At 40.0% G+C, this 25916-nt stretch overlaps 1 protein-coding gene across 9 annotated transcripts in view; it reads left to right on the top strand.

Moving 5' to 3' along the window:
- NLN (neurolysin) overlaps window positions 1-25916 on the top strand; it is an 82329-nt gene that overhangs the window by 11337 nt on the left and 45076 nt on the right. For all 9 annotated transcript variants that reach the window (XM_059694497.1, XM_059694500.1, XM_059694498.1 and 6 more), the window contains 2 exons: window positions 18392-18651; window positions 24459-24607. In XM_059694497.1, the coding sequence (XP_059550480.1) occupies window positions 18392-18651; window positions 24459-24607 (409 nt within the window). The remainder of the gene's footprint in view (window positions 1-18391; window positions 18652-24458; window positions 24608-25916) is intronic.

Here is a 25916-nt window from a genome sequence, read left to right as displayed (position 1 = left end):
ACGTTCCCCACCCCTGCTTTAAAGAGTAGCCTCTTAATACATAGACAGATAATTGAAATCATTATCATCGTGAGGTAAAAATTGCTAAGAATGAATATGTACTACAGAAATACAAGGTGTCATCATTATTTTCCTTTCTCACATAGTGTGTTGGATTATTATTTCCCACATAAGTAAATGGCAGTGGCTCCTAAGGATTATTGTGGCAGAGCAACAGGAGAATCGGGACATGGCACGGATCAACACAGGCCATGTGGGCCATGCCCTCTGATTATGTCTCCCAGTCTCTCAACACGGACAGGAGAGAATAAAAGAAAGTAGCAGGCACTGATGTGGGGTTAGGTTAGTAGATGTGGACACCTGGAGGAAAATGGCAGAATTGTCAAAGTGATGGGTGTGACTGGTGGTATGGTATGGTATGGTGCGGTGTGGTGTGATGTGGTGTGGTGTTGTGTGGTGTCGTGTGGTGTGGTGTAGGGTAGGGTAGGGTAGGGTAGGGTATGGTAGGGTATTTGACAGCCTTGACTCTGGAGCAAGACTGCCTGGGTTACTAGCCATTTCCAGCTGTGTGACCTTGGGTATGTTCTTTAGTCTCTCTGCCTCAGTTTCATCCTCCCTAAAAATGGGGATAATAATAGAGTCTGTGTCACAGTGTTGTTGGAAGGATTAAAGAGCCAGTATATGCAAAGCACTTAGAACAGTGCCTGTTATAGAAATGGTTGCCATTGTTATTATTGATGGTAGTGATAGCGATGGTTGACAGTGGCCAAGCAGCAGCTAGAGCAGCCGTGGGTAAACTACGGCCCGCGGGCCGAATCCGGCCCGTTTGAAATGAATAAAACTATTGAAAAAAAAGACCGTACCCTTTTATGTAATGATGTTTACTTTGAATTTATATTAGTTCACACAAACACTCCATCCATGTTTTGTTCCGGCCCTCCGGTCCAGTTTAAGAACCCATTGTGGCCCTCCAGTCAAAAAGTTTGCCCACCCCTGAGCTAGAGGCTTACTCAGAACTATACTGCATGCCAGCTATATGATAGCTATGCTCAGAGTCATCGGCCTCAAGTTTTAGATGCACTAGGAAGCAGTATCACTTAAATCTCCCCTGATCACCCATTTGTAACGTAACATTCTCTGTATCCTCAATAAAGTAAAATGCTTAAGCATAGGCTTCTAGGTAGTTTACTCATGACTCAGCATCGCTGGGCTTTATCCTAAATTAAAGGATTTCGAAGAGCTGAGTTCTAAGGCCTCTTCCAGCTGTGAATCTGTGAATCTTCGATTACTGGTCAATATATATTTATTCTTACCTGCACTCTAGTTTTCCCTTGAGGTTTTCTTCATTTGTTACCCTTTTTAATATGCTTGTCAGCATGAGTGTTGTTTTCAAGTTGTGTTGATATGTTTTTCAGCCCACATGTCTAGAATAGCAACTAGAGCTAGGCACATAAAGTTATTATTAGTATTTTTACTCTGTACTATGTATATTTTCAATTCTGAGCAAAAGTCAAGAAATCTACATAATGAACCTTCCCATCATCAACCTTCAAAATTGATAGCTCATGGCCAAGCTTTTTACGTGTATCTCTCCTTTCTGCAATTATTTTGAAACCTATGCCCAGCATTATATTACTTTAATCATAAATATTTCTGTATATAGCACTAAGAATGAAATATTTTCAAGAATGCATAATCATAATACCATTGTCACGTATAAAAACAATAAATACCTATCTGTGATTGAAACAGTCTCCTCTTCCTCCTCCTCCTCCTCCTCCTCCTCCTCCTCCTCCTCCTCCTCCTCCTCCTCTTTCCTCCTCCCCCTCCCCCTCCCCCTCCTCCCCCTCCTCCCCCTCCTCTTTCCTCCTCCCCCTTCCCCTCCCCCTCCTCCTCCTCCTCCTCCTCCTCTTTTTCTTGTTCTTCTTCCTCTTGTTCTTCTTCTTTTTTAAAGCAAACTGGTAATTCGCCACGCCTAGAATGAGGAATTAGGCATTATCATTCACTCAGCAAAATAACCATGTGTAGGTGACCCCCCCCCCAAAAAAAAGCCTAAATATTGAATAATGTACTGAAGAGAGATCTCTCTCATGAGTAATACACTGAGGATTTTGTTTCTGAAAAGTATACCCCAAACACTAGTTAAATGTGCTAGAAGCAATTTATTCAGCCTCTTAGAGAAAAGTGAGTGGAATGTCTTTTTTGAGTTGTGGTTTTCCATGTGTGTGGGTAGCCCCTTTACTAATGAATTATTAAGGAAGTCTTGATTTCATTTGTGACATAGCACTTTATTTTTGATGCTCTATGGTTTAAGGTGGGTTTACTTAAGCCAGCTAAAGGATTTAAGAAGAAAAGTCTTTTCATGTTTATTTATAATGAATTTATTTCAAACCTGTAGTAATTAAACCACTTGTCCTATATACAAAATTAGGTGAAAATCAATTGGACTATTATCTTCTGTTTCTTATTTTTCAGAACCTAAATTTTTAAATTTTTATTTAAATTCTTTAGAATTTTATAATACGAACTTTTCCTAAAAGTTCTATTTGCCAAGTAGAAATACTATAAATATTTCTAATGTCATCCAGTTCTTCATATGACCTTTAACAGTTTCTGTCTATCATTTCTTATTCTGACTCCTATTTCTTGGAAAAGGTGACTTTGAAGAGTCCCTTTTCATTGATTTACAATGAAGTTTGGAAACAAGAACTTATTTCTATTACATTCCAAAATCTAACATAAAATTGCTTTTTTCTCTTTTTAATTCATTTTAATTTATTTTTAATTAAATTTTATTGATGTGACATTAGTCAACATGAACATATAGGTTTTCTTTCTCTTTTTTTTTAATGGATCACTAACATTTTAACAGAGTTGAAAGTAAATCATCATTCAACGCAAGGGAGACTTTGTATAATATAATCGGTTCTAGTGCTTTTAAAAAAAATTTAAATTCTTTATTGTTTAAAGTATTATATATGTCTCCTTTTCCCCCCATTGACCTCTCCCCGGCCATTCTCACCCCCCAGCACAGGCCCTCACCCCTCTACTGTCCATGTCCATTGGTTATGCTTATATGCATGCATACAAGTCCTTTGGTTGATCTCTTATCCTCCCCCCCCCCAACCTGGTTCTACTACTTTTTAAAAATATAACTTTATTGACTTCAGAGAGGGAGAGAGAGATCGAAACATCAATGATGAGAGAGAATCACTGATCAGCTGCCTCCTGCATGCCCCTCACGGGGAACTGAGCCCACAACTGGGTCAGTGCTTAACCAGTGCGCCACACCGGCAGGGCTGGTTCTACTATTGAACCTTACTGATAGAGGAAGTTGTACACAACTGAGGTTGTATGTGGCACTGTTTCCAAAATAAATAGTATATTTTTACTATGTAAGACTAAGTCCATTATAGTTGTAATGGTCATTTTAGTCATCAAATTTAAATACTACTTTGTGAGGACAAAAAAGGGACTGTAGAATGAAAGAAAATGGATAATGCTTTGGCTTTGTCAGAACCTGGAAGCTCCTCAGAATAAAAGCCACTGGAATGTCTCTGTGTTTATGGTAGTTCTGCTCTGTACTCCAAATATTTGTAGCTGAGTTGATGGTGTACATTTTTGTGAGGGGCTGTTTATAGGAAGTGTACTATGTTACCTCGACAAGAGCACTTTGAAAGTTCATTGTTTTTATAAAGTTTTTTTGTATTTTTCTAGAGCTGCCCAGTCTAAAAAATTACTTTCCTATACCAGCAGGTGGAAGCAAGAGCAGTCGAATTGTAGTACTTCCTTCTCCAAGTGTACTGGCATGTTCTGTGGATCATTACCCATGACTCAAAAGTATTTTTACTACATATCACTCACTTAACTCCTTTTCTTCAACAACTTTACTATCTTAGCACCTTCTCTTGATTACTTCATCCCCTTATTTACTTGGTGTCTAAGACAGGGTAATTTGGATTTTTATATTCTTTGATTCAGCAGTTACAACATACATGCTATGCACCAGTACACTCTTCCACATTTGCCAAGAAATACAAAGGTGACTAAGACGTGGACTGTGTTCTCAAAGAGCTTACAGTCCATTAGAATTAGGAGAATATCTTCTTCACTTTTCCCCTGACTTGGGGGAGCAGATCACTCAGCCTTCCTAGTCCAGCTCCAACCAATCCATGGGTGGCTTTCAGTGTTCACCCAGATTTTAATTCATTCAACAAATATTTACTGAGTGCCAGGCACAATATATGAGCTTAATTGAAAAATTTATGATGTTTTCCTTACAGATAAAAAAAAAAAAAAAAAAAAGAAGACCTAATAGTCTTCAGGAGAAGTATCATTTATTTTTTTATTGAATTTATTGGGGTGATACTGGTTAACAAAATTATACAGGTTTCAGGTGCACAATGCCACAACATATCATCTGTATATTGCATTGAGTGTTTACCACCCCAAGTCACTCCTTCCATCTCCATTGATCCTACCTATACACTCTTCTATTTCTCCCCACCCTCCTAAGTATCATTTATTTTTTAAAAAATTTTGAATACAAAGTGTATAGAGCAAGTAAGCAACTGACATATAGAGCCTAAAACATTGAACTGAAAAAATTTAGAAGTAGTTAATGTAACATTTCCTGGAATACACTTAGAAGACCTCCCACAAATGCTAATTGAAATAAAAGTAAAAGTATATACTCTGTCGGGGGTGCGGAACGTCCAGCCCTTGGGCTGTATAAGGCCCGAGAAATCATTTGGTCTGGCCCTGCCAAGGCATTAGGGGTGAGTTAATTAAATGTTTTGTTAACTACAGCAGGCTAACTTTTAAGTTGATAATTTTGTATGGTCCAAGAATGATGTTATACATATTCAAATGGCCATTAGCAGAAAAAAAGGTTCCTCACCCCCTACATCTAGATCAATTCTGTTAGCTGTTAGTAATAATAACAAATATTTAATACAAAGGATAGAAAAGAGGAAAACCAAGTTCTCAGGTTATGTGTGTGTGTGTGTGTGTGTGTGTGTGTGTGTGTGTGTGTGTGTATATAGACCGGGAAATGTAGGAGAACCTCCCCAAACCACACTTTCTCTGTCCTTTGGATTCCCTATCACTTTATTCATATAGAGTTTGCTCCCTAATAATCTCTATGTCTCTTCTTCTCTCTTATGGACAACTCCTGAGGGCAATACCCATGTCATATTCATCTCTGTAATCTCAATAAATATTTACTGAAGAATGACTGAATCAACTCATTTGCCTCATGGGAAATCCCTTTATAATGAGCCTTTTTTTTTTTTAAATAAAGAACTAACATTTGACGCATATAAAGTTTTCTTAGAATGCCTCAGCTGAATCTTATCTATCAGCAATGTAGTTTATGCCCTGGCTCGTGTGACTCAGTTGGTTGAATATCGTACCAAGTACTGAAAGGTCACCAGTTCAATCCCTGATCAGGGCACATCCCCAGGTGTGGGTTCAATCCCTGGTCGGGGTGCATACTGGAGGCAGCTGATTGATATTTCTCACATGGATGTTTCTCTCTCCTGCTCCATTCCTCTCTCTCTCAAATCTTTTTAAAAAGCGTATCAAAGAAATTAGGTTATGTGTTTGCCTGAGTACTTTCAGAAAGCCTTTGCAGCTTCGTAGGAGTGCACCTTTTCACATAGTTTCCTGCTTACCGAGAACAGTTAATGAATGGGCTCTGGAAAGGAATGAGACCGGGGTGCAGAGGGTAGCCATCAGGTTGTCCCAGTTTGAGTTGTTTCACTCTTTGGAAATGGGTGACTAAAAGCTGCCCAGGCCTACATGGCCTGTTTTTCAGAAAGAGCTGGATGGAAGCTAACATGGGGCACTCCTTCACAGCCCTTGGCAGCAGTCCTTCAGGGAGTGGTATAGATAGCAAACCAGACAAGCTGTGTCAACATGTAGTCTCTAACTGCTGTATTTACCTCAGTTTCTCCCCATTACAAGCAGGTGGAAGACCGGGGAGGTGAATTTGTGAGAAATCTGATGTTTTTCTTTTTTAGAATGCAGTTGCAACATGAGTATAGGATAGCAGTTAAGAATATGGGGTCTGTAGTCAGGCCTGAGTTTAAATCCCAATTCCACACCTCCTGTGTGATCTTGAGCAAGCTACTTTACTTCTCTGTGTCCAGTAAAGTTGGGTTCATAATACCTGCCTCTTGTCTTATTAAATAAGAAACAAATTAAATAAGAAAATGTATGTAAACTCTTGGTATAGTGCCTGGCACAGTAACTGGCTCACTAATATGTACAACAAGTTTCTAGCTTAGGATCCTAGATGAAGTGTGGCAAAAACTAAAACTGCGAATTCACGAGAAAGTTCAAGTTTGAACTTGCTGCATTTGAGACGTCTGTGGGCCTGGAGCTTCAACTAGATATCTAGCTGGAATCAGAAACCCGACTTTTTTGAATGGGTACAGGAAGAGAAGCTAGCAAAAGAGGCTGAGAAGAGATAGTCAGGAGAGGACTAGGAAGAGGACTAGAACACCAAAAGTAACAATTTTGACTGTGTTTACTGGTAAAAGTTGATTTATTCTAAGGCATTTTTATCTCTAAAATATTCTGCTCATAAAACTCTTTGATCCTAAGCCAAATTGAAAGATCATTAAATGAAAAAGCTGAGGGCAAAAGGGTGGCATTGAAAAAGCCAGAGAAATAGGGGCAGATCCAGCAGGGCCTTGAATGTAGCTTTGATCCTGAAAGTCAGTGGAGTCAGAACTTGATCCTGAACCATGGCACTGAAGGGGACTGCCATGATCAGATTTACATTTTAGGTAGTTTACTCTGTAGGCAATCTGGAGAATAGATTGTAAGACATCCAGAAAGTCTCCTGGGTTTTTGACTTGGGCGACTGAATGCATACTGGCGATCTTCACCGAGATATAATACAGGAAGGAGATAGGCTTGGTTCTGAGGGGTAAGGAAGATGGTCAGTTTCATTTTAGACATATTGGATTTGAGGTGGCCATTGACATCCAAGTCAGCTACCCAATAGTTTTTAGATATATGGGTCTAAAACTCAGGAGAGTTGGGCTAGAGGCACAGATTTGGAGGTCTTTAGCTATGGCTAGCATATGCAGCCACACAGGTGGACCAGAACACCCCAGGAAGAGTGTATAAAATAAAGAGAAGAAAAGAGAGCACAGAACTGAATCCCAAGAAACACCAGGGAATCTTAAGGAAGGGAATAAAGAGGTTAGATGATAGAAATTGTGAAGATACAGCCAAAGACATAGAATGAGAAGCATAATCATTATCACAGATGTTAAGGAAGGAAAAAGTTCCAAAAAAAGGGAGTGGGGAAAAAAAATCCCAGCCAGTGTTGCTCAGTGGTTGAGCATCAACCTATGTATGAGGAGGTCACAGTTTGATTCTAGGTCTGGGCATATGCTCATGTTGTGAGCTTGATCCCCAGTGGGGGGCATGCAGGAGGTAGTCAATCAATGATTCTCTCTCATCGTTGATGTTCTATCTCTCCCTCTCCCCTCCTCTCTGAAATCAATAAAAAAAATAGACTTTTTTTTTTTTAAAAGAAGGAACAAAACACTGTCGAATATCACAAAAAGTTAATTTAGGTAAGTACTAAAGGATTAGTTGAATTTAGTAAGTGTCAGTTGGATTTAGTAAAAACACTAGGGACCCTGCTGAGAGCAGTTTCCTTTTTTTTTTTTTTTTTTTCTTTATGAGGCCAGGACCCAGATTGAAATAGGTTAAAGAGTAAGAGAGAGATGAGGACATGAAGATGGCAACGCTGGCTTGACCACTCTGAAAAATCTTGGGAATGAAGGGAAGGGGAGAAATAGAGGTCATTTCTAGTGAGGGACCCAGGATCGAGGAAGTGTTTGTTTTATTTTATTTAAATGAAGACACTTAAGCACTCAAGCATGTATACGTTTGTAAAGAGGCACTGTAAATGAGACCTTTAAGACTCTACTAAAAAAGATACTATTTCATGGGGTAATGTCTTGGAAGAGATCACATAAGACTCTCTCACAGATTGAGAAATTGGCTTTAGATAAGACAAATACGTCCATTAGGAGTAAAAAAGAAAGAATGGTATAGATGTAGCTATGTTTGTAGGTGGGAATTTCTGTCTAATGGCCAGCAGGGTTAGCTAGTGACAGTGAGAAGAGAAATTTTGGGAAACTGATCACAGTTTGAGATCATTGGTGTGGGATTGGGGGAGCACAGGGTGACCTGGATGGATTTTCCTGAAGTCTTGAGAGTCCAGCATTTGAGCTGGATAAAGACTATGATAAAATAGCATTTAAACCCCATAGCCCTGGTTGGTGATCTGGATGTACGAATAGAGAAGGTGGCTGTTTAAAATAGTCCTGGGCAGAGGTTTTTATGGTGGATCTAGCAGAAGGACTAGAAGCCGGGCAGTTGGGTTTTTAGTGAAGGGTGATTGAATTGATAGATGTGGCTCACTTCCAGCATTTGTGTAGCCTGGACAACAGTATAATTGGGAGATTGCCCTGGCCCCCTTCTGTACCACGAGGCGCCGCACATGTGCCTGGACCCCCCCACCTGTAAGTCCAAGCTCCAACCATACTCTCCCCTGCTAATGACTCTCCCTCAACCCCAGCAGCACGTACACCAAGAGTGCACTTCACCCTCAGGGGGACTGGCCCAGGGAAGAGGCCCACACAGGCTCTGGGGCCCATTTGAATAAGAAATTCTGGAGTCCAGAGTTGTGTGGTGGTGGGGCGGAGGAGGTGGATGTAGGCTCTGCATGGGCACCTCCTCTTAGCTCTCTTGAGAGGAGTGTAGAGGCAGGAGGGCAGAAGTAGGAGTCATCACCTAGGTCTAAGCAGAGCTACAGAAGAAGCCTGTTAGAGTGAGAAAATAGAGGAATCGGGGAACTGGAGGTCTAGGAACAAGAGAAATAAGAATCACAGGTGTAAAGTGGGAGCTGAGAAGACAGATCGTGGTCAGAGACTGGAATACTATCAGAATGTATTGCCTCTGAGGAGCATCTCCAAGAGGTGATAAGAATAAACGTGAAGGTTCTTGGAGTGAAGTAGGTCAAAAAACTGAAGTTAAGGGAGTGATGTAGCTCATCCATCTACCCTTTTAAAGTCTCACCAGCATAATTTTGGAGCTTAAGATGGAAAGCACTTTAAGACAAAGTGGAAAAGGCAGTGCTCTGGGAAGAGGTTGAGGAGGCAAGGAAGTTCAGTTATCAGGAGAGAGACTTGGAGTATGGGAGAGGTTCACCAGTGGGAGATGACTTAACATTTGGGACAGCGGCAGGAATGTGAAACCTGCAAGGACATTCACAACAGAGAGAAAACTAGGTTCACAAATGTTTGATATGTTGAGGGTCTAAGACAGGGGTGGGCAAACTTTTTGACTCGAGGGCCACAATGGGTTCTTAAACTGGACCAGAGGGCCGGAACAAAAGCATGGATGGAGTGTTTGTGTGAACTAATATAAATTCAAAGTAAACATCATTACATAAAAGGGTACGGTCTTTTTTTTTTTTTTTTTTACTTTTATTCATTTCCGGCCCGCGGGCCGTAGTTTGCCCACGGCTGGTCTAAGACCAGGAATCTTCAGGTAAAATTTTGTAACTTGGTTAGCATAGCTAATAAGATTAACTCTCCATTGTAAAAATAAGGATTTGTGAAATTTAAACAATCTTGTAGAAAAGCCACTTTTAAATTTTAATCATGTTGTTAGTACCTTTAGCCCTGTTCCTTGTAGAAAGAACTAAAAGTCTGTGGCTCTTGAAAGGCGTGCCTAGTCATACTAGGTGTACTGGTTAATAATAGCGGATTTTGTCATCAAAGACAACAATAATTTCCAGAGAAACATCAAAAGTGCTTTATTCAAAGTAATGTCCATCGCTAGCTACACATTTCCCCATCTTTCAGGTAATTTGTGGATTCCGTCCCAATAGAACTTTTCTTGTTTTGAGGCAAACCATTCAGAGACCCCATTTTCCACTTCTTCGTACGATTTGAAGTGCTGCTCAGAAAGTGCGTGTGCCATTGATCGGAACAAGTGGTAATCTGAAGGAGCAAGGTCTGGTGAATACGGCGGGTGGGTTAATACTTCCCAGGCAAGATCTTTTAACGTGTCTTTAACTGGTTTTGAAGTGTGTGATGGTGCGTCATCATGAAGCAAAATTACTTTTCAGTGTCTTCTGGAACATTCTGGTCGTTTCACTATCAAAGCATGGTTCAAATTGATTATTTGTTTTGGTAGCAACCAATATTAATGGTTTCACCTGGTTTTAGAAGCTCATAATACTAGTAAGGAGGGGGGTGACTTAGTTAAATCAGTGAGTGCAAAAAACAACTATATGAACAGTAAGAATTAAGATTAGAAGGGGGAGGTTCAAATGAAATGGAACAAGATAAATAATTTAAATAAATATAGAGTAATTACAGTCTGGGGGGTTGATGAAATGCAGCCCTCAATAGGAGCTTGTAGAGAAATATTAATTCCAAAGTAAATACTAGGAATATTTTCGAAGTGTTTTTGAAGAATTGGGGCAAATGTCAAGAAATGCCATGCAAACCATGTGCTACAACACAGTAACACTACAGGGAAAGGATGAGAACATGGATAAAATGTAAATTGTGGGGAAAGAGAAGTTAGGACATTTTACATAATGGAGTTTCACTCGAGTCCTGATTCTATTAAGACACATTTCCCTGCATGGATGTTTATTTGTGACGATGACGGGAGATGGTGTTGTTGTAATGTTTTAGCCATACCAGTCCCATCCATCTCCTTTCAAATTTATAAAATAATGCAAGCATAATATGCTAATTAGGTAGGACATCCTTCCAGATGACCTTCCAGTCGAAGCTGGGGCTGCGAGGGAAGCCCGGGTCCCGGGTGCCTGCCGGCGTCAGGAGCCTGTAGAAGGAAGGCCTACTCTTGCACGAATTTTGTACATCGGGCCTCTGGTATATAATGAGCATCTGTTATGTGCTCAGCAGTGCAGTGAGCTCAGGTTAGGGTCATGACAAAAGAAATGTGCCATGGTTATTATGCTTGAGAAAGTCCTAGTCTAGTGCAGAATACAAGACAAGCCAATCGAACAGGTGAATGACAGTAATTTAAATGAATGGCACAGATGAAAGGTGATAGAAGCTCAGATCTGGATGAACTGGAATCGTCAAAGAAGCCTTGATAAGAGGAAGTAGAGGCTTTTAAACTATGCTTCAAAAGGAAATGAATGCAGCAAGTCTCAGAGCATCTCTGAAAGTACATTCCATAAAATGTTTTGCAAAAATTTTAAGACAATGAACTCAAAATAGCTGTGGCATGCTCATTTGTCCAAATGAAATTCTACAACGTGGTGGTCTCTGTCAGAATCTATGCCACTTGCTTTCTTTGCCTAAGTACTTCATTTGTTTGGTGGACACAGGAGACTACAACTGCACCTTCCTGTCAATCCCAGTATAGTTTCTGTACTATTTCTTATTAGAAATTGCAGAGTTGTGTGGTTGAAAGTACTTTAAAGACTGAAGAGACTATGAAGAAGGTGTGGTTGGGACAGAAATAATAAAGAGCCTGGAAGTTTGTAGGAAAAAAACAACAACACCCTAGTGTTTAATTAGATAGTAGACGTCTCTCATGTAATCTAGATTTTAACTTTCAAATGCACATAATAACCCCTGTAGAAAAAGACAGGATCACACTCTGTTACCTGTTTTCAACTTTTATAGCTCTCAGTTGCAAAAAGTCAGTTTTTAAAAGTCCTCACCAGATTCTCAAGGGAACAAGCACAGTTGCTGGAATGACTGCAGGTGCACTCACCAGTTTTCCCAACCAGGTACAGAGGCCCTTAAGAGCAAGAAGAGAGAAATGTACCAACATTCTAAGCATTGAATGAGCTTGAAATGGTAACAGAAGGGGAGGAGGAGGGATGCTCAGCAAATGACGATGGAAGAGGAAAAGCAGATACAATGCAGATAGAAAAATTCTCAGTAGATCAAAATGTTTTCATTAGCCCTGACCGGTTTGGCTCAGTGGATAGAGCGTTGGCCTGCGGACTGAAAGGCCCCAGGTTCGATTCCAGTCAAGGGCATGTACCTTGGTTGCGGGCACATCCCCAGTGGGAGGTGTGCAGGAGGCAGCTGATTGATGTTTCTCTCTCATCCATGTTTCTAACTCTCTCCTCTCCCTTCCTCTCTGTAAAAAATCAATGAAAATATATCTTAAAAAAATGTTTTCATTAGAAGCATAAGGGGATCCTTCAGTCTTCATTCCTTTTCTTTGATAACAAAATTCTAAATCATGAAGTAATGAAATTAAGACAAAATTCCAGAAGGCGAGAAAAGAAGTTATAATATAAAAAAATTAATGTGTTCTGTTGACTCTGGAAATCATGATTTCTATTGTCTGTTTCTTTTTACCCCTTCCACATTCAGGGAGTATTACTTCAAGGAAGTTATAGCTTTTTATTCATTGCAGTAGAGCTGTACAAGGGTGATCATAGGTATATTTGTACAGCCAAGGCAGGGTTGCTCACATCTTTATCATTTTAACTGAGTTAAAGTCAGGTGATGCTGTGACCAAACACTCAACCTTTTGATAAATGTTAGGAAATAAATGAAAACTGGTGGAGGTCATCTTATCAGTGAAATATTTGGAGTAATTTTATTTTAAAGCTGTTTAACAATAATGAAAATGTGTCCATAATAATTGGTTTAGCCCTAACCGGTTTGGCTCAGTGGATAGAGCATCGGCCTGTGGACTCAAGGGTCCCGGGTTCGATTCCAGTCAAGGGCATGTACCTTGGTTGCGGGCACATCCCCAGTGGGAAGTGTGCAGGAGGCAGCTGATCGATGTTTCTCTCTCACCGCTGTTTCTAACTCTCTATCCCTCTCCCTTCCTCTCTGTAAAAAATCAATAAAATATATTAAAAAAAATAATTGGTTTATACTAAGAAGAGTGGTGAAAAGAGCAGGGTATTAAGATACAGAAGTCCTATTTTTTTGTCATTAGTCATCCACTTGCTATTCATTGCCTGAGAAACCCCATGGCCAGCCTCTTCACCTGTGCGGAACTTCCTTGGGAGCCCAATCAGTCATGGTCATGGCTGACTCCTTCGAGGCCTTAGTTCTGTGTGTCTATGAGGAATTGTGGGAATAATTATTTTGGAAACTTTTAGCCAACACCACACACTGAACTTCACATCCCTGGTATTTTAGGTGACCACCAAGCTTAGAAGACCCTCCAGTCACTGGTCATTTCTTGTATTCCAACCTTTATAATTCTTTTTCCTGTGCTCATTCCTTTATCAGTTTTCATTCCTATATTAGTCAGTGCTCTGTGTGAGCCAAATAACAAAACCACATTCAAACTGGCCTAAACAATAGACTCACATAACTGGAAAGTCCAGCTGTCGGTCAGGCTTCAGAATTAGTTGATCTAGGGGCTCAGTGATGTCAGTAAATATCTAGTTTCTTTCCTTTATTTTTCTATTCACAGTGTTTATTTCATCCTAAATCAGGTTCCATTCTTCCTCATAAGCTAGATGCTGGCTGTAGTCAAGGACACAAGCTTTCTCATTTATACTCAGTAGGAATAAGACCCCTTTCTCTCGCAGGATCTGAGGTAGAGGCAGCCACCTTTAAAGATCATGGACTATGTGGGGGATGCATGGATATGGGAAGAAAACGCGTATATAATTAGATGGGGGAGAGGTGGGCTGGACAACCAATACCGCTGTAGCTGTCTGCTCTAGACTTCTCCCTTGTTACTTCTGGAGCTCTGGTCCTGTGGTAAACATACTCCACTTTGTCATACTCTGGATGGTCTCTTCTCCTTTTAACCTTTCCTGAAATCCCCTCCGCCCTGAGGAAAATACTTCCCCTACACCCGTCTTTTCTTCCACATCTCATAGCACCAAGTAAGGAGGAAAATCCACATCTTTTGTTCCCCAGATCCTACCTTGCCCCCAGTTACTCTCCCAGGCCAACACTTCTTCACCTTGTATAAAACCACTGTCGAGGCTCGCAATCTGGTTTTCCCATTCTATACCCTGCCCACAATGTCTTCTCCCAACCACCTGGTCAGCCCTTTCTATTCTTTGAAGACTTCTGTCCCTGGTTCACTCTTCCTTTCTACTCCCAGGCCCAGCTGTCAAGCTGTGGACTCCCGTGTTCATCATAGACAAGTTATCCAATGCTAGGATGTCGGCTCTTTGCATTCTTCAACTTGTTTATCTCAACCATCCACTTCCAAGAAAATATGCTGGATTTTGTCAGTCTGTTTAGCTTTTCAATTCCTAAACCCAGACATCTCACATTTTTATTACAATCTAACTACTCCCATTTTACCCATTTTATTGACCTTACTGAGATTGTAGTCTTTTAAAACAAATTGCTGTCCATGCTTTATATGCCATTTGTTCCTATCTCCTTTGACCTTTCTGTAAATGTCATTTAAGAATAAATTTAAAAAATTAGTTTCAAGTGGAGTCATGAAAAATGATAAATTGCTTAAAATATATATTCAAACAAAACAGAAATGTATATTTATTTCTAAATATTTTGATGTAAGATGAAGGCCTTTTTAGCAGCTATGAATCACTTGATTGGAATTCCTCACTGTCCTTGCTTAACTACATCTAAAATGTACCATTTTTAAATTTCCAATTTTTTTTTTAAGTGGAACAAGAACACACCTAAAGACACACATAATTAATCTGAATCAGACGTCTTCTGAATCATCACAATTTTTTACTTAAACTTCTGTTACAGCCGGGTTTTGTTTTTGTTTTTCTGCTTGGCTTTTTAGTCACTATCTATTAAAAAGTATTTCCAAAACAGTTTAGCTAAACAACAAATCATTCTGTTTACATACATTTAACCGGTTAAATATTTAAATTGCATAAAAACAAATCGTCATAAACAGGTTTTGGTGAATATATAACTCAACTGGTTAAAGGAGAAATGTGAAAATATATTAGAAAGTAGTCTGCCAGCCTTGGGTCCATCAGCCAGTGTTTCACATCAGAGACTTCAGTTCACGTGGACAGACAGCATTTAGATCTCCCCAATCTCCCCTTGCCTCGGCCCCTTCCAGCTGCGCAGGCCCCTTGCAGCCGCACACCGAGTTAGCTGCCTTTGTTTTCATGCCAGAGAATTGCTTAGGTGTTCTCTCCAGTTTTCACCTTCTTCACACCTCTTAACAGTAACCTGACTTCCACCCCTGTCACCCCACTGACACTGCTCTTGCCAGAGTAATCAATGGCATTCCTGTTGCTAAGTTCAACAGACTCTTCTGTCTTTCTTTATACTGTTATTCGCTCCCTCCCTTTTATTTATTTATATATATATATATATATATATATATATATATATATATATATATATTTCTTTATTGATTTCAGAGAAGGAGAGAGATAGAAACATCAATGATAAGAGAGAATCATTGATCTGCTGCCTCCTGCACACCCCCTACCGGGGATCGCACCAGCAACCCAGGCATGTGCCCTTGGCCGGAATCGAACCTGGGACCCTTCAGTCCGCAGGCTGACACTCTATCCACTGAGCCAAGCCGGCTAGGGCTCCCTCCCTTTTTTAATGCTTACTTTTCACAACTTCCTAGACCCAGCCTGGCTTGGCTTTCCTTCTACCTCAGTGATTAAACCAGAGCTAGAACTCAGTTCTTCTGTTTTCACTCTGCAAATTCCCCTGGGCCAGTCCAACCACCCCCCTCTAATTACCATTTAATATTAATGTATTCCACTTACATGTGCCACAGCCACTTGGCATGTCCAAAGATGAATTTCTCACCCCCACCCCAAAGAGCCACCTCCTCCCCTTTCTCAGTTCCCTATTTTAGTGATGGCACCACCATCCATTTCCAACACAGAAACCTGGACATCCTCCTTGACTCTCCCACCTCCCCACACATCCATTCAGTACCATCTCATATTGATTTTTTAAAAAACACTCCAATTCCCTTTATTTTCTAGTTCAGCATGCCAAAATTTTATGCCCCAAATATAGTAATAGCTTTCCTCTAGAATGATTTCTCTTTTCCAAACTTTTCAACTCACTATAATTTGAGTGATTTCTCTAAAATGCATATTTTATTTCATCTCTCACCTGATTAAAAGACTTCAATGGCTCTCATTGCCTTCAAAATAAGATTGAACTTTTTTTTTTTTTTTTTTAATTTCAGAGAGGGGAATGGAGAGGGAGAGAGGGACAGAAACATCAATGATGAGAAAGAATCATTGATCAGCTGCCTCCTGCATGCCCCGTACTGGGGCTTAATCCTGCAACCCATGCATGTGCCCTGACCAGGAATCGAACCGTGACCCCCTGGTTCATGGGTAGATGTTCAACCACTGAGCCACACTGGCCTGGCAAGGTTGAACTTTTTAATGATTTACAAGGCTTTGCATTCAGTACTTCCTACTTACCTTTTCAGACTTCTCTCTCCTTAAGCCTTTGGCCTTTGGATAGCACGTTGTCTAGATCTTGGCTTGCGCATTTCTCCTTCTAGACAATATTCCTAGAAAAGTTCCTTTTGTGGCCTTTCAGAGTTCCCTCTGCTGACCCTATCATAGCCCTCATCTCAATATAGTATAATTGCCTATCGATCCATTTGTCTTCTCCACTGTATTGTAATAGCATGGTCCCAGTCAATTCGCCTTTTTGTTCTCGGCACCTATCACAGTGACCAGACACAGTACACGCTCCTAAATATTTGTGAGTTTGTGAGTGAATGGCCTTAAGCTAGTCACTTAGCTTCTCTGAGCCTCAATTGCATCATATATTAAAAGGGAACAATGTCTGACTTACATTATAAGGTTGTTTTAGGGTGTTGTAAAATAATAGGAATGAAGTTTAACGTAGCAGTTAAGAGTGTGGGATCTGGATCTAGACTACCTGCTTTTTTCTTTTTTCTTTAATTTATTGCTGTGACATTGGTCAACATGAACATACTAGTAGAGGTTTCAAGTGTGGGTTTCTGTTACAAGATACTACCTAGCTTTTAATCCTAGCTCCCACCATAGTGACCTTGAGCAAGTTACTTAACTGTGTTTTAGTTTCCTCTTTGGTAATACAGGAATAACGATAGTATCTGCCTCATGGGGTTTTTGTGAGAACTGAGTTAATATGTGAAAAGCACTTAGTACAGTGCCTAAACACAATAAATGTTAGCTATTAATTATAACATTTTTATTTATAAGCTCTAAAATTATCTATACACACAAACACATGCATCTGTAGATAGATGGACACATGGCACCAATTATTAATTTGAGTGTTTAGGGGGTTGGAGGACTAGTATAATTACCCTTAATTTTTTCTTTTAGAATAATGTCATAGCTATACCAGAGTTTATTTTCCAAGTTTTAAATTCAAATTCCCATTCTTGATATTTTGGTAGAAAAAGTTTTTAACTGGTGTTCAACCTAAATTTGAATGCTGAATCCCAAACATTTTTGAGACTGCATAAGTAGTAGGTGGCCATTGCACAGGAAAAACATTTAAATAATAAAAATTACTGGTTTAATTTATAAAGTACAATTATTATGTTTTTGACATGTAACTTTATTTTTCTATGATTTAATTACACAAACAATTTAATGTTTGGAAAATACAAATTTAATTAAATCTGTAACTATTCAAGAAAAAAATATAAACATTGAAGGGTTTTTTCTATATACTTACTTTTTATTGAATTTGTTAATGTTACAGAGCTCTTGCACTGCCAAAGCATGCCTGAGAATTCAGAGAAAGAAATGGTGCAATGGACAGCCTATTCACCATCATACAGTATATTAAAACTTGATTCATGTGCATTTTGATAATTTCCCAATTTTTAAAAAGCTCTAATAAGAGTTGATGTTAAATCCCCTTTATATTTATAGTACAGTGTGCCATTAAATAAGATCCACATATCCATATCAGTTTATTCCTCAATAACATAACCTCCAACATTTTGCTGGGGGGGGGGGGAGGGGAAGAATGCATATTTTTCAGAAAAAACATGGCTCAAGGTCCAAGAGATTTAAGAGTTTTGGTTCCCAAATGAAGTCTTCAGTTTAACCAGGAACTCAACCTCTCCTTGGCTTGCTCAGCAACTCACCCAAACACATCAGAAGGCAGGCATCCTGCCTGCCACCTGGAATAACACCAGCATTATTGCCCAGAAAGAGTGGGCGGGTCCTGTCAGGAGATCCCATAAGCCCCCAGGAGTCCGAGTCCTGCCCTGACACTTTCACAGGAGTGTTGTGCATATGTGTTCAGCGGAAAGAAATTGCTCAATTTTATTAAAAAGTTCTCTTTTATTTAAATTTAATTAGATAATACCCACTTGTCTATTGACTTTAGATCAACAGAAAATGCCTAATTTTTATTCTCTTTCTGATTCTCTTTAGAATTGGTGGTTGCAGGATTTTATTCAGAATGACTTTGGGGCGAGAAGTGATGTCTCCTCTTCAGGCGATGTCTTCCAGCACTGCGGCTGGCAGGAATGTTTTAAGATGGGATCTTTCACCAGAACAAATTAAAACAAGAACCGAGGAGCTCATTGTGCAGACCAAACAGGTGTATGATGCCATTGGAATGCTTGACCTTGAGGAAGTAACGTATGAGAACTGTTTGCAGGCACTGGCTGACGTAGAGGTGAAGTACATAGGTGAGTAGGATGCAAAAGCACATCAATATTTCATTTTGTGGGCATCATAAACCATTGTACGTGTTCTGCCGGGAGCCGGTCCATCCTTGCTGTTTCAAGGGACCTGGCATATATGGCATACGGTTCTTAATATGTTTGCTCACCTTCTTGGCGCTGTGTTTTAACCAAGGTCACCAGGTAGGGATTTTCCCCTGAAGTTAGGGAGGGAATAAAACCCCTCAACTAAGTGCCAGGCGGGTAATTAATCCCTTTAACTACGAACAATCATGCTTAAACTACATAATCTTTTCTCCCTGGAATGGAGATAAGAAACGCCCTAACCTTTGTAATAGAGATTGATAGGATTGAATCAACTGGTATAAATACAGTTGTAACAAGACAGAAACACTCAGAACTCAGAACACAGAACTAAGGACACAGAACTCAGAAGACAGGACCAAGAGAGACAGAGCCTAGGCACAGAACCTACACAGAACGTTCTCTAGGGACAGAAGAACTTCGCTGGCGAGAGCATGCCGGAGGATCCTGGACAGGGACTGGCCTCGGAGCCTGGAGGCAAAGCCTGGTGAGAGAGCATGGCAGGGGATCCTGGACTGAACCTGACTGCGGAGATTGGCAGGAGAGCCTGACTAGAACCTGGCGACTGAACCTGGCTGGAGATCTGAAGCAGAACCTCTCTGGAGATCCAGACCAGAACTTGGCTGGAGATCCTGGCTAGAGATCCTGGCTAGGCTGCTGATCAACTGAACACTGTCTCTGTGTCCTTCCTTCTTCGCCGACTCCGTCTACGCCTTTGGGAACCCCTGGACCCGCTGGGGTTGGACCCCGGCATCTGGCGCCCGAACAGGGTTCCCCTAGGTAAGCGCCCCGCACTCGGGACGGATAGGACTCCACCATAGGAAGAGGGTGGATAGTCTTCGCCGACTCCGTCCACACCTTTGGGAACCCCTGGAACAGGATTCCCCTAGGTAAGCCCCACGCCCCATTGAGAAGCCCCACACTCGGGACGGATAGGACTCCACCAGGGTGCTACAGACCCCCCTATAGAGGATAGGGTAAGAAGGTGGATAGTACAGAACTTAGATTGAGAAGATGTGCCATACTGAGTCCAAAGAAAGAAGACTCTGTATTGATTCTTAGATTGAGAAGATGTGCCATACTGAGTCCAAAGAAAGAAGACTCTGTATTGATCTTTAGATTAAGAAGATGTGCCATACTGAGTCTAAAGAAAAAAGACTCTGTATTGATCTTTTAACATATGTGCTTGCTAGCAGAAGAATTAAGGTTACTCCCAGTCAGACAGAACGTTTTATACAAGAAGTATGTCCATGCTTTTCTGAGGAAGGAAAGGTAAATGTAATGGCATGGGAGAAGGTAGGCCCAAGGAGCCTTATCCTTAACCCCACTGCAGCCTTTCTACCCTGGGAAAGTGCAGGATTGGCAAGCTCTCCCTGGGATGATAGATCAGGACTCAGGTAATAGCGGAAAGCGCCAATCCTACTCTTAAAATGGATATAAGAGAGCATTTCAGGTTTTTCTTTTTAATGCCTGCTTTTAAAAAATAAAAAAGGGGGAATTTGCCGGGAGCCGGTCCATCCTTGCTGTTTCAAGGGACCTGGCATATATGGCATACGGTTCTTAATATGTTTGCTCACCTTCTTGGCGCTGTGTTTTAACCAAGGTCACCAGGTAGGGATTTTCCCCTGAAGTTAGGGAGGGAATAAAACCCCTCAACTAAGTGCCAGGCAGGTAATTAATCCCTTTAACTACGAACAATCATGCTTAAACTACATAATCTTTTCTCCCTGGAATGGAGATAAGAAACGCCCTAACCTTTGTAATAGAGATTGATAGGATTGAGTCAACTGGTATAAATACAGTTGTAACAAGACAGAAACACTCAGAACTCAGAACACAGAACTAAGGACACAGGGCTTGGAAGACAGAACTCAGAAGAGAGCCAAGAACACAGAACCTACAAAGAACGTTCTCTAGAGACAGAAGAACTTCGCTGGCGAGAGCATGCCGGAGGATCCTGGACAGGGACTGGCCTGGGAGCCTGGAGGCGGAGCCTGGCGAGAGAGCATGGCAGGGGATCCTGGACTGAACCTGACTGCGGAGATTGGCAGGAGAGCCTGACTGGAACCTGGTGACTGAGCCTGGCTGGAGAGCCTGGACGGAACCTGGCTGGAGATCCTAAGCAGAACCTCTCTGGAGATCCAGACCAGAACTTGGCTGGAGATCCTGGCTAGGCTGCTGATCAACTGAACACTGTCTCCGTGTCCTTCCTTCTTCGCCGACTCCGTCTACACCTTTGGGGACCCCTGGACCCGCTGGGGTTGGACCCTGGCAGTGTTCTGTCTTAGCAGTCCGTTTTCCAATTTCACAAGATATTGATTTTTACATAATGATTAATTAATTGCTTGGAATTAAGTTACCTCAGATTAAAATTTTTTTATTATGTTAGCAAAGGTGCTATAAAATGTACACTCATTACAGCTGCTTTTTGGAGAGCATTGACAGTATCTATGAAAACTTTTTAGAAGTTCAAACCCTGGCTTAGTAATTCCACATCTATGTATTTAACTAAGGAAATAATCAGATACAGGAAAAAATCATCTATAAATTTATGTATAGGTAGTTACTCTCATAAGCAAAAGCTTGGAACAACACCTAAGTGTCAACTAATAGAATGACTAAATAAATTGTGATACATTCACCCTAACACTGTGAAGCCATTAAAATCATGTATAACCCTGGCTGGTGCGTGTCAGTTGGTTGAGCATCGTCCTTTGCACAGAAAAGTCACCAGTTTGATGCCTAGTCAGGGCACATACCCAGGTTGCAGGTTCCATCCCCGGTCAGGGTACATACAGGAAGCAACCAGTCGATGTTCCTCCCCCTCTTTTTCTCTCTCTCTAAAAGTCAATAAAAATATTTTTAAACATAATAACAAAACAATGTTTAGACACAGTATTTAATGACCTAGAGAAAAGGACAAAGAAGGAAAGCCAAAAGAAAATTTCAATAACAAATTTTAAAATAATGGTTAGTATCTTAGATGGTGGGCTGACAGTTGACTTTTTTACTTTTCTCTTTATGCTTTTCTCTATCTTCCATTTTCCCTACACTTAAAATACATTATTTTTATTATATGAGTATGAAATTCTCTGAGTTATAAGAAATGAAGATTCACAGAAGTTACCTCTACGGGTTGGATATATTTGGTAGGATAATTATGACTAAGCAACCCTTGGCTGTGTATCCACACTTCATAAGAGCATGGATAACGTAAACATTAGTATGTCTTTTGGAATTTGGAAGGATGTCCAGAACCCTCCACAGCCCTAGTGCCCTGGTCATCGCTCTGCCCTCCCCAACCCCTCAACACCAAGAGCTCCCTACTCTCTCCCACCGCAATGGGGACTTGGCTATTTTCCCTGACCTCTGCTCTTCTGTTTCAGTTTCTGCCTCTACCAGCTGCATCACTCTCATCAGTGGCCACGACTTCTTGCTACAAGTCCTGAGTTTAAACTCTGAATAAAAAGGATCTGATTGGTCTCGTTAGTCCAAGTCAAAAGGGAAGGGGTTGGCCCCCATTCGGCAGAGCTTTCCCAGTAGGCAATTTCATGTGCGTCTCCCACCCTATATATGGTTTGTCCCAGGTTCAGATACGAACTTCTTTATTCACTTATGGCCAAGTTGGCGTGCCAGCCTGGTAACTTACGTATACACTTAACAAATATAAACATCAGTGGGAGGAAAAACAAAAACAAAAAACTTATTTATTATATTTTTCCCCAATAATGCATCTTCTAAATACACTTTTAGGTTTGTGATGTATGTTCTTACTCTCTTATAACTTTTTCTTGGTGGATTAATCATCCAAAGAATAGCCTTTTAAAGACTAACTTTCTCTTATCTGTGAGTTCTCATTGTTCATTCTACCTCCAGCAAGAGCTGTTAAAATCCTTCCCATTTAGTGTCAGTTACTGGACATCAGCATTGCTTATAGTTTGGCAGCTAGAGTGTAAGTCTGGTTTCAGGTCTTTGTGGGCAAAGTTAGGAAGGAAATGGTTTGCAGTATTATTATTTAAGAATATGTTTCCAACTTTAGGTTCCTATATTTTATGTTGCTCATTTGAGTTCTTGAGCAATTTTGCCCTTCTTAATAATATTTTTGAGCTTATTTTAAAAGTAAACAGAAATGATAACTATTAGTTAATTATATCACTTAAGTACTATAGGTATTAAAATTTAAATCTGTTTTATTCTTTATTTAAGAGACATAAAATTATAGACTAAGTCAAATCCTTAAAAATAATTATCTAATTTGATTTTTAAAAACACATTATTAATGTATTCAGATATTTGTGACAATTTTTTATGCCTTTATTTGGAGGAACAGTGTTTTAAGAGGACTAATAAGAGTGAGGTGGCTTCTTTAATTGTACAGTTTCTTGGTATATAAAAGAGAGCTCTACCGTTTACCATATATCACAGGTGTAAACTTTGCCTATTTACAATACCTTTAAAGTACCATATATAAAATAAAAATGTATTCATTGTCATAGTATAACCACAACCATCACTATAAACCATATTCATTGTTTCTATAGTATGGATTATTTCATTGACATTAGATTTTTGCCCAATTAAAGCCACACACAAAAAATATGTGAAAAACCCAGAACCAACTTTAATATGTAAAAGTTAGCATGGGCTACATTAGCACCATCATTTAACAGGAATAACCCCAATATTCAGCTCTTTGCTGGATGTGTCTACTGAGTTTCCGAAGAATCCTCTGAAATTGTATGGAACTCATTGTTTGTATGAATGTTTGCATTGGGGAGGAGGGGTATGTAATTTTGATTAAATTATTTAAGAAATCTGTATGCAGGTTAATAACTTCTATTCTAGCCCGGCTGGTGTGGCCCAGTGGTTGAGCAGCAACATATGAATCAGGAGGTCACAGTTCTATTCCCAGTCAGGGCACATGCCCAGGTTGCGGGCTCAATCCCCAATAGGGGGCACGCAGGAGGCAGCCAATTAATGATTCTCTCTCATCATTGATGTTTCTATCTCTCTCTCCCTCTCCCTTCCTCTCTGGAATCAATAAAAATATATGTTTTATAAAGAAAAAAAAAAGAACTTCTAAATTAAAGCCACCCCACTAACTTGGTGTGCTTGTGTTTTAAACATCCTCTTCCTCTACCCCTGCTTCTGCCTCTGCCTCTGCCTCTGCCTCTGCCTCTGCCCCTGCCCCTGCCCCTGCCCCTGCCCCTGCCCTTGCCCTTGCCCAGGCTTGCACTCCCTGCTTCTCAGCCTCTCCTTTTGCCCACCATCCCCACCATCCTCTAAGGCCCCGCCTTCTCCGCTGAGCACTGCACAGTGGCCAGACCTCCTCATTGCTGTCTTTCAGTTACTATCCCACTCATTTAGCAACTAACCTGCTCTGTCCTGCATTGTTCTTTGTCTTTTTATGTGCTGTTCCCCACCACCGCTCCCCAGATTATAAAATGCCTTAGTATAAGAACTATGTCTTTATTTTTCTATATTGCCAGTTAGTAAATTACACCCAAAGAATACTTTAATAAGTGCCCAGTGCACACCCTATTGTTCCTTATAAATGCCACTGGGACAGCTAGGCTCTGTATTAAATGCTGTGTTTTTTTATAGCCTCAGGAACTTTTACAGAAAGTGTAAAATGAAAACTTTTGTCAGGATAATCATTCATCTAGACAGGAGGTATTTTTCTTAATCCTGACTTGAGGAGTCCTTACAGTTTTCCCCTCTATTAACAGTGGAACGAACCATGCTAGACTTTCCCCAGCACGTCTCCTCTGACAAAGAAGTACGAGCAGCAAGCACAGAAGCGGACAAAAGACTTTCTCGCTTTGATATCGAGATGAGCATGAGAGAAGATATATTTCGGAGAATTGTTCATTTACAGGTAAATGATGTTATGAATCCCTTTAAAAGAAAAAAAACCCTACAATAAAAAAGTAAAAACCTTTGATCAGCAATAAAAAGTACTTGAATGCTTCTAGATTTTGTTTCTAATTGTTATAATAATGGGCATAGCACAGTGTTATATAATGTTATATTACACCACTTAGGTTTATGTTTAGTTGCCGATTATATTCACCTAAGATTAGAGACCAAATATAAAAGAGTATACATCTAGCCCTAGCCAGTTTGGCTCAGTGTATAGAGCCTGCTGACTGAAGGGTCCCAGGTTCAATTCCGGTTAAGGGCACATGCCTGGATTGTGGGCTTGATCCCCAGTAGGGGACGTGCAGGAGGCAGGCAATCTATGATTCTCTCTCATCATTGATGTTTCTGTCTCTCTCCCTCTCCCTTCCTCTGAAATCAATAAAAATATTTTTTTAAAAGTATGACACATTAAAAGAGTGTACATCTACAAATCTAAGGCTTCTTAGCCATCATGAACTTGATGGTTCAATGTAAATACCTCTTTAATTTTTCAAAATATTACAAGATATTTATTAGATCAGATCAACTAGAAGCAAATGGGTTTGAGTTGTTTATCTATAAATATCATGTGCTTTTGGCAAATGTTGATGCTGCATGCCATAGTCATTCCTGTCTGTCATCCTCACATTTTCCAGGACTCAGGGAAATTATGTATAATAAATGTTGGAGGTGAGTCTGCCATGGATGTTTTGGTCTTTTCATAACCAGTATTGATTTGCTTTCTAGTATTTTTATCCTTTCTTTGCTTTGAATTTTTATTTTCATGACACCTCAGCAATTTGGAAAATACCCAAAGTTTTATATAATTTTAGGCATTTTTGTTTAATTTTACATGTTTCTTTATGCAAAAATCTCAAAAATTTTGTTCCTTTTAGCAAGTTGAGAGTGTTGAAATAAAACAGCAGTGTTATTCAAATAGTTTATTTGTAACTCACTACAGAATATGTAGTCATGACTTATTTAGACATATAAGAGTATATGCTGTCTATTCCCTCATATCAGATGAGCATTTTTCAGCCTGTTATCTATAATCTCTGTGATTCAGAATTGTTCATATTTGGCACTATAAAAATAACATTGATTAAAAGAACTTTATGATTCTTTATTAAGTTGTTCCCTTTTTTCTTTTTGACCTTAGTTATTATTCTGTATGGTTCAAATCATGACCTTTATAAACTTTTTATTTCATTCCCAATAATCGAAGTTCCATTCTACCTATGTGTTATATATGTATTTTTAAACTTTCCTCAGAATTTCTAATTTTC

The sequence above is a fragment of the Myotis daubentonii genome, chromosome 4, assembly GCF_963259705.1.
Source record: "Myotis daubentonii chromosome 4, mMyoDau2.1, whole genome shotgun sequence".
Taxonomy (NCBI): domain Eukaryota; kingdom Metazoa; phylum Chordata; class Mammalia; order Chiroptera; family Vespertilionidae; genus Myotis; species Myotis daubentonii.
This window is presented reverse-complemented; position numbering and strand designations above follow the sequence as displayed.